Source organism: Hemicordylus capensis, chromosome 3 (genome assembly GCF_027244095.1).
Source record: "Hemicordylus capensis ecotype Gifberg chromosome 3, rHemCap1.1.pri, whole genome shotgun sequence".
Lineage (NCBI taxonomy): Eukaryota > Metazoa > Chordata > Lepidosauria > Squamata > Cordylidae > Hemicordylus > Hemicordylus capensis.
Genome location: NC_069659.1, coordinates 128,825,010 through 128,834,346, shown reverse-complemented (window position 1 = coordinate 128,834,346; position 9,337 = coordinate 128,825,010). Strand labels below are relative to the sequence as shown.

Here is a 9,337-nt window from a genome sequence, read left to right as displayed (position 1 = left end):
GGAGGGAGAGGGAAGTACTTGGTCGGTGGATCATGTGGGTGGAATTTGGGGCACTCTCACTTAGAAAAGGTACCAGCCACCACTTTAAAAATATGAATTGAGAGAAAAAAATAAGTTTTCCTATTCTGAAAAGAAGATGCTAGTTTTCAACTGGAAGTATTCATGTAATAAAAAAGCCTGCTTTCTGAAAACATCTTAGATGGGGCAAACGATTGCTGTAGGTGGGGTGGGGTGGCATACCTATTGGTGTACAACCTTCCTGGCTATGTGGCCTTCTGTTAAGAAGTACAAGATCTTCTGAACTTAAAAAGTCTATGTAAAAGATGTAAATTTGGTTTAGGCATGGCTTTCTAGCTTATGACCTGCTGCTGTAAAGGGTGGTTTTTCCGCAGTTTTTTTTTCAGGGGAATTGTTTTGTAAACAAACAAAAAATTTAAAAAAGAGCTTTCTCACTGATGATAAAAATTTTCCTAGTTCATTATACTAACATTGGAGCAGGGGCGTAACTATAATAGGGCAAGGGGAGACAGTTGTCTGGGGGCCCACTGCCTTGGCCCCCCCCAGACAAGTCACATGACTGACTCCCCCAGCCACGCACCCGTCCTGGCTTCCTTCAGTTGTATTCATCCTCCGAAATTGCTGTGAGTGTTAAGACCTGGAGCTACCAGAACAGCATGTCTTTCTCTAGTACCATTAAATGACTTGCATCGTCCACAATTTACAAAACCTTTTAAAAAATAATGTAGAATGGTGTTGTATTGTGGCACATAGGTATAAATTTTTCTATACTTTTTGTTACCACAATTCAGCCTCATTTAAGATTTCTTTACTTCATGAGCTAAGCTTCAGTGTGGGGGGAGCCCATTTTAAAGTCTTGTCCCTGGGCCCACTACAACTTTGCTACACCCCTGCATTGGAGAGAAACAATACAGACTTAGGTTGAAAACCAGTGCATAATTAGCTGGAAGTAAAGCCCCCTTGAACACTGTTCTGGGGAAATATGTATAGGAAGGCTGTTAAATGTGTACATATTCCCACAGCTTTTGCGAAGCTGCCTGCAGGTACACAATAATTAATCTGGAGGAACGATTCGCCACCGCAAGAGCCGGCTGCAACGTCCCCTCACGGTCGCTAAAGCCAGAAAACGAAATCAGTCCCAAGCAGCTTTTCAGGCTGCTCAATAGCGACGTCACCAGCCTGCATGGGTATGACGTCATGGTGCAACGCGATTATGTCATGGGCAAGTGATCCACTTGCGTCTCCCGCACTTCCTCAAAAGAATGTTTTCTTGAGGGGTGGTGATGCTGGAAAGAGGCAGTCGTCCTTCTCCCCCTCTCTTCCCGGGAGTAGCAGGAGCCTCTAACTTGACTGTGGGGATTCCGGTGACAGAGGGCGCTAAGATCTCAGTAGCAGCAGCCGGCAAACTCCGGGGGAGGAGTTTGTGGTTTAGGGCGGATCCCATCCAGCAGCCGCCGGTTCCTGACCGGCTTGGGAAGAGAAAGAAACAGGATTGCCGAGCTGCTGGGCGTTCTTGGCGCCACCAACACAGTCACCCAGACATGAGGATGACGGTCGGTGCAGCAGATGCGGGGTCGCCGAATCCCGGCCCTGCTGCAGTCTCTCTCGGCTTGAGCGTGGCCGTGGTCTCCAGCCTGGTCAACGGCTCCACGTTCGTGCTGCAGAAAAAGGGCATCGTACGGGCAAGAGGACGAGGTAGGGGGGCTCCCACGGCACGGGCCGCTTCGCCATCCCCATGATCCTTTGTTGCGGCGGCTGGTGCTGCAGAAGCGGCCAGGGCTTGGTATCTGTGTAGCAGTCCCCATCCCCTCCCACTTTGCTTTTCCCAGCCGGGCTTTCACTCTCCTCCCCGCCCCCCTTCCATGGTACCCTGCCTGCGCGATGCTGTCTCGGCACACGCAGGCACAGCGCAGCCCATCCAGGCCTTGGAACACATCTCCTCCGTTTCTGTAGCACACTCCCAGGCTCCTGGTGCCAAATGCATTACTTCTCCCCTAGCCTTTGCACCTCTGAAGGCGTATAGCTTGGTTGTGTCCTCCATCAAACCTCGGAGTTACGGCGAACGTGCGTGTGCGCGCGCGCGAGATCCCCATCCAATGCAGCAACATTGCTTCCTGCCTGCACTTAAGAACCGAGCTTTGGACCCTTCCGGCAGGTACGGCTACTGCAGGCGATGTCTCATTAAGCCCACCGGCCGTTCATTGTCCCTGTCGCTCCAGCTACTTTCTTTCCAACTTTTTCCCCAAAAAAATTCCACCTTGGCTTGCTGTGATCCTTTTGCTGCTGCAAAATGTCATTACTCTCATGAAATGGTAACAAGAAACTATTCGAAGTCTCCAATACACCAGCCAGTAGAGCAATTCGGGGCGTCCGCTCCGGGTCCAAGGACAAAGCCGTTGAGTCTGGCCACCGATATTAGAACTCCTTTGCGTGTTAGCTATCTCTTTCTGGTTGGGTATAAAGCAATATTGAATGAATTACCCACCATCTATAGAAAAGCGACTTAATTGTCTCTGGCTTGCAAGGGATTTGAATAGTAATGAACAAAATGTTTGAACACAAATGAGAATCCACAGGTTGGCTGGGGCTGGGATCCAGAGAACATGCTAAATCAGTTTCTTTTTTCTTTGAACAGCAGACTCATTTCATGACACAAACTGATTATGAAAGTTTCCTCTGTTTTAAAAAGGGTTTGCTATTTGGCATGTGGGGGTACTGTTTGAAAAATGCAAGCCCCAAACCCCTTTGGGTGTACAGAAGGAGTAGCCTAGTTCTCTGGATTTCTGCCATGAGCATTAGTTCTACTACAGACATAATTCGCGTCAAGCCCTCAAAACTGGAATTACTAATAAAAACTATTCCATTCCAGAAACTAGACTTGGAGGGAAATTATTGCCCTCAAGCTGTTCTCAGTCCTGTTACAAAAGCATTCACTTCTGCTACCTAAACAAGATCTCCTGTAGCACAACATAGGAAATTTCCCTGAGGCAAAATTTCATTATGTGAGGTGGCTTCATTATGCCCATTCCTAAAATTCTGTGATTTGGATCTTTGAAATAAAGAACTGAAGTGCAGAGGGGAAAGTAATGATTATCAGCATGAACTTATCTTGACAGGTCTCAGTTTGAATAAGTCACAGTTATTAATATACTTCAAAGTATTGTGTAATAGTTTCAGTTTATAAACAACTTTAGGAAAGAACACTGATCAAAAGATGATATTTAAGATATGTTCTCTGAGTTCTTCAGTGAAGTATGATTGTGATTGAAACCAAAGTGGCACATGTGTTAAGTTAGGACATCGTTTCAAAAGAAAATTGAAAGCTCTAAACTTACTTGGCTCCCCTTCACTAACTTATGCAACAGATTTTTATTTTTGTCTAGAGACTGTGTTACCTGTTTTATTACCTAGTGGACTGCAAAGCAATGCATCTACATGCACACAGTTGCCTCAGTCCAGAGATGGCAATCCTGTTTGACAAATCCCAAGTGTCAGGGAGCCAAACTGCCTAGAAATTTAAGCGTGGTGCTTAGACAAGGATATTCAGAGGTAGGAGTATTTAATAAGATCAGTATTTGTCCCAGGCAGGTATTTTTCCCTGTTTCTGTTCTAAATATGTTACTAGTAAAGAGGAAAAAGAAAAGCCCAATAACCCTCACCCTCACAATATCCATCAGTAACTCTGGTAATTTTGTCAAGTATCCATTGTCTGGCTCCTAATTTTTTGTGTTGGCTCCTAGGTCCAGAGAAAAGTTTTCAAGGCCTGCAGCAATCCTTGTGGAAGCAGCCTTCCACATGTGGATTGGGTACTTCAAATGCAAATCAGATGCACACCCAGATGCGGATATCATCTATCTGCATTATTTTTTAAGGAATGTGTATTTGAAATGCAAATCCAAATGTGCACTCTTAAGAACTTCCAAATGTACTTGGGAATGTGCTTTAAAGGGACATCCGCATGCACATCCTTGCTGCAAGTAATAGACAGCTTGCATGTTCAGTTGTGCATCCACGTTTCACTTACGGTTCCTGATCCAACAAGCACAAACCACTACCATGAAGGCCTGGTAGATCTCTGGATGAGGGCATGCTCTACTTATAATAGGTTTATAACATAGGTTTTTCCACTTTGGACTTATTAATCACATATTAATCAGTACCGTATATAATTGAATTGCTTAATGATCCCCTCCCCCACAAAAGTAACAATAAAACATTCTGTGTTCAGCATTCAGTCTAAATTAGGGCTTTCAGAACGGCGCTTTAGAAGCAGTTTCAAAAACAAGTCTTGGATCCATGTCCTTCATATTCAGGGGCTCTAATTCTCCTTGCCTGGAGCGTGGTACATTTTGTATGTATGGGTTTAGGAGGACTAAGGGCAGGTACACACATGCACGCTCCTCCCTTGATAACTTGTTGCATCAAGTGTCGACTTGTGAGTGAAAATCATAACAGTTTTGCTATAACCTCAAATCAGTGTTTTCAATAGTTGGCTCATGCATTCAGCTTGAATAATCAAGTGGTATCTGTGAATGGGTTGGTCTTCCAAACCTTAGTAAAACTCTGCCTGTGCATGCTCCTGGGTTAAGTTGGAGCTCAGCAGAATTTTAAGTTACGTAGCTCAATCTTGTTTACTTCCCACCAAGTCCAATGGGGATTACTTTCAAGTAAGTGTGCACAGAATTGTAGACATGCAGTCTGATCCTATGCAGAATTAGAACAACCTACACTGTTATTTCAGTGGGATTAATTAGGTATGCTGAACTGCATAGAATTTGGATGTGTGTTTGTAAGCTGGCTGCAGTTTGATTATTCTTAGTTCCTTGTACCCATTCTTCTTTTATCTGTTGAAGAGCTATGGCTATTTTCTGCCTTAAATAACTATAATTGCCAAACATACTGGAAAGGTAGCTGTATTAGCCAGCTGTAGCAAAGACATCTGGGTGTGCCTTATAAAATTATTTCTTTGCACTGCTCTGAATTAAACAGGTGCTTCAAGAGCATATTTTACCTGAAATGTAAATAAAGGCTCTCCCAAAATATGACACATTACTTGGAGCTACATTGCTAACAGCTGACAGCATGATCTAACATGTCTATTTTGCATTTTCCACAATCACCTACTTGTGATGTATTCAGGGCCTGTTTGCTGTTTTGTAAATGAACAAAAAAGCAATTGATTTCCTCTATTCTGAATGAGAGTCAAATGAAGAGTTTGATTTCTCTAAAGATTTAGTTAATTCCTGTCTGTTTTGAAGGGAATGCTAATGCAAGTATGTAACATTCTGTTTGTAGAATTTTGCTTGGGAATTGGTTTTGGAAATATAATTTTGACAGCAGTACAACAGTGTCAGTTTGATAAGAAAAACATGGCCTTTCATATTAGTATAATAAGCCAAAGCATTTGTGATTTTCCATTCTGAATATTCTATTTTTTAAACCTGTTTGCTACTATCTGCTGAAGTGCTGAACAGCTGAAATGCTATGCCACAAATTAACATTTGTATTTTAATTCAAGTTTGCAGGCATTTGTACAGAGAACATTCTAAGAAGGCTAAGACTACAAAATGTATTTATGAACATACGAACAGCCCTGCTGGATCAGGCCCAAGGCCTACCTAGTCCAGCATCCTGTTTCACACAGTGGCCCACTAGATGCCTCTGGGGAGCCTACTGGCAAGAGGTATGTGCATGACCTCTCTCCTGCTGCTGCTCCCCTGCAACTGATATTGAGAGGCATCGTGCCTCTGAGGCTGGAGGTGGCCTGTAGCCACAAGACTAGTAGCCACTGATAGACCTGTCCTCCATGAATTTGTCTAAGCCCCTTTTAAAGCCATCCAAGCTGGTGGACATCACTACATCCCATGGCAAATAATTCCATAGATTAAGTATGCACTGTGTGAAAAAGGACTTCCTCTTGTCATTCTTAAATTTTCCAACCTTCGGTTTCATGGGGTGACCCCTGGTTCTAATGTTGTGAGAGAGGGAGAAAAAAATTATCTCTGTCCACCCTCTCCATTCCATGCATAATTTTATACACTTTGATCATGTCTCCCCTTAGTTGGCTCTTTCCTAAACTAAAGAGTCCCAGGTGCTGTAGTCTTGCCTCATAAGGAAGGTGTTCCAGGCCCCTGATCATCTTGGTTGCCCTTTTCTGTACCTTTTCCAGTTCTACAATATCCTTCTTAAAATACAGTGACCAAAGCTCTATGCAGTGCTCCAGATGTGGCTACACCATAGATTTGTATACGGGCATTATAATATTGGCATTTTTATTTTTACTCCCCTTCCTAATGACTCCTAGCATGGAATTAGCCTTTTTAACAGCTGCCATGCACTGAATCAACATTTTAAATGAGCTGTCCACCATGACCCCAAGATCTCTCTCCTGGTCAGTCACTGACAGCTCAGATCCCATCAGTGTATATGTGAAGTTGGGGTTTTTTGCCCCAATATGCATTACTTTACACTTGCTTACACTGAACCACACTTGCCATTGTGTCACCCACTCCCCCAGTTTGGGGAGATCTTTTGCAGCTCCTCACAATCTGTTGTGGATTTAACTACCCTAAATAGTTTAGTGTCATCTGCAAATTTGACCACTTCTCTGCTTATCCCCAACTGCTAGATCATTTATGAACAAGTTAAGGAGCACTGGTTCCAGTACTGATCCCTAAGAGACCCCACTTTCTACCTACCTCCATTGTGAAAACTGTCCATTTATTCCTACTCTGTTTCCTGTCCTTCAACCAGTTACCAATCCACACATGAACCTGTCCCCTTATTCCATGACTGCTAAGTTTACTCAAGAGCCTTTGGTGGAGAACTTTGTCAAAAGCTTTTTTGAAGTCCAAGTATACTATTTCAACTGGATCACCTTTATCCACATGCCTGTTGACACTCTCAAAGAACTCCAAAAGGTTAGTGAGGCAAGACTTTCCCTTGCAGAAGCCATGTTTCTCCTTCAGCAAGGCCTTTTCTTCTGTATGTTTAACAATTTTGTCCTTAAGTATGCTTTCCATCAATTTACCCGGTGTGGAAGTTAAGCTGACTGGCCTGTAATTTCCCAGATCCACCCTGGATCCCTTTTTGAAAATTGGAGTCACATTGGCTGCTTTCCAGTCCTCTGGTACAGAGCCTGGTTGTAGGGACAAGTTACATATTTTTGCTAAGAGATCGGCAATTTCACATTTGAGTTCCTTCAGAACTCTTGGGTAGATGCCATTTGGCCCCAGTTATTTGTTAATTTTTAGTTTTTCAAGACAGTTTAGCACATCCTCTCTTGGCACCTCAAACTGGCCCAGTTCTTCAGCCGCTAAACCTGAAAAGCTCAATTCCAGAGAGGGTATATGGTCAGTATCCTCCGCTGTGAAGATAGATGCAAAGAGTTCATTCAGCTTCTCTTCAGTCTCCTTATCCTCCTTAATAATCTCTTTCACACCCTCCTCATCTAAGGGGCCAAATGCCTTCCTGGCAGGTTTTCTACTTCTGATATATTTAAACAAGTTTTTGTTATTCCCCTTGACACTTGTAGCTCCTCAAACTCTTTTTGCCTCCCTTATTGTCACCTTGCATTTCTTTTGCCAGAGTTGTTTATTGTTGTTGTTTTGTTCTCTTCATTTGGGCAGGACTTCCATTTTCTGAAGGAAGTCTTCTTTCTTTTTATAGCTTCCCTGACTCTATTTGTTAGCCACACTAGCATCCTCCTGAACTTGGTGGTATACATTCCAACTGTGCTTCTAGTACTGTGGCTTTCAATAAGTTCCATGCTTTCTGGAGTGATTTGACCCTCTTGATGTTCCCTATCAACTTCCTTCTTACCAATCCCCTCATTTTTGAGAAGTTTCCTCTTCTGAAGTCCAGCTCATCTGTGTTGGACTTCCTTGACAATTCTCCACTTGCATATATGCTGAACTGGATCACACTATGGTCACTACTACCCAATGGTTCTGCATCTCTGACATCTTGCACCAGGTCCTGTGCATCACTCACGATTAAGTCCAAACTCGCCATCTCTCTGACTGGTTCTGCAACTAACTGTTCTAAGGCACAGTCTTTTAGCATGTCTAGAAATTTGACCTCTCTTTCATTACCCAAATGTGAATTTACCCAGTCTATGTGAGGGTAATTGAAGTCACCCATTATTACTGCCCTGTTTCTCTTTGATGCCTCTCTTATTTGTTTCTCCAACTCCAGATCACTCTCAGGACTTTGATCCAGAGGGTGATAGCACATCCCTAGTAACATATTTCCTTTCAGTCCTCATAATGTTACCCATAATGATTCTGTGGAGGACTCTGATCCACCTAGGTTTTCTAGCTTATTGAAATCTATCCCTTCTTTGATATACAGTGCCTCTCCTCCCCCATCCTCCCCTCCCTGTTGCTTTTATAGAGTTTATATCCAGGAATAATTGTGTCTCACTGGTTCTCACCATTCCACCAGGTTTCCGATACATCCACTATATCTATGTTTTCATTAGTAACCAAGTATTCCAGCTCACTCATCTTGGTTCGGAGGCTTCTGGCATTGGTATATAGACACATATATGCTGAGTCCCTCACCTGGTGTTGGCGTGTGCTATCCCCCTTACCATCATTTGACCTATTTCGCAAGCTGTCATGGGTTTCCTTCTGCTCAACTACTGGCTCTACTCTGTCCCCTGCTGGTTTATCCAAAACATGTTCACCCTCACACCTTAGGGGATTTTGCTGGCCGAAGCAGATACCACCGAGTTCCTGATGGCAACCCCCCAGGCATCAACCTGGGACGGCAACCCCCCAGGCTCTGCAACTTTCTTGATTTTAAGTAGCAGCAGTCTGGTTCCATCTTGGTTAAAACTGAGCCAGTCCCTTTTGTACAGGCTTCACTTGCCCCAAAATGTATCCCAGTGCCTAACAAATCTAAACCCCTCCTCCTGGCACAACCATCTTATCCAGACCCCTCAGCTCCACCTGTCTCACTTGTCCCTGTGTGTGTAACAGATAGCACTTCAGAGAACACTACCCTGGGGGTCCTGGACTTCAGTATACTACCTAGCAGCCTAAATTTGGCTTCCAGGGCCTCCCAACTGCATTTCCCAACATTGTTGGTGCCAACGTGCACCACAACAGCTGACTCCTCCCCAGCACTGCCTAACAGCCTACCTAGATGCAGCGTGATGTCCACAACCTTCACACCAGGCAGGCAAGTCACCATGCAGTCTATGCTCAGGTCACAGACCCCTCTCTCTATGCCCCTAATGATCGAATCACCCACTACTAGGAAGCCCCCACCCCTGGAGGAGTATCCCCTATGCAAGAGGATATGGGCACATCAC

The 9,337-nt window shown here is 44.0% G+C and overlaps 1 protein-coding gene across 4 annotated transcripts in view; it reads left to right on the top strand.

Annotated features, from left to right (window-relative positions):
• The first annotated feature begins 1,230 nt into the window (after nucleotides 1-1,230).
• Nucleotides 1,231-9,337, top strand: part of NIPA1 (NIPA magnesium transporter 1) — a 33,680-nt gene continuing 25,573 nt past the window's right edge. Inside the window, exons 1-2 of one of the 4 annotated variants that reach the window (XM_053306504.1) lie at nucleotides 1,602-1,713; nucleotides 5,537-5,701. In XM_053306504.1, the coding sequence (XP_053162479.1) occupies nucleotides 5,674-5,701 (28 nt within the window). In that variant the 5' untranslated portion in view covers nucleotides 1,602-1,713; nucleotides 5,537-5,673. Of the gene's footprint in view, nucleotides 1,714-5,536; nucleotides 5,702-9,337 lie in introns of all 4 variants that reach the window. The other 3 variants (XM_053306503.1, XM_053306502.1, XM_053306501.1) reach the window with 3 other exon arrangements.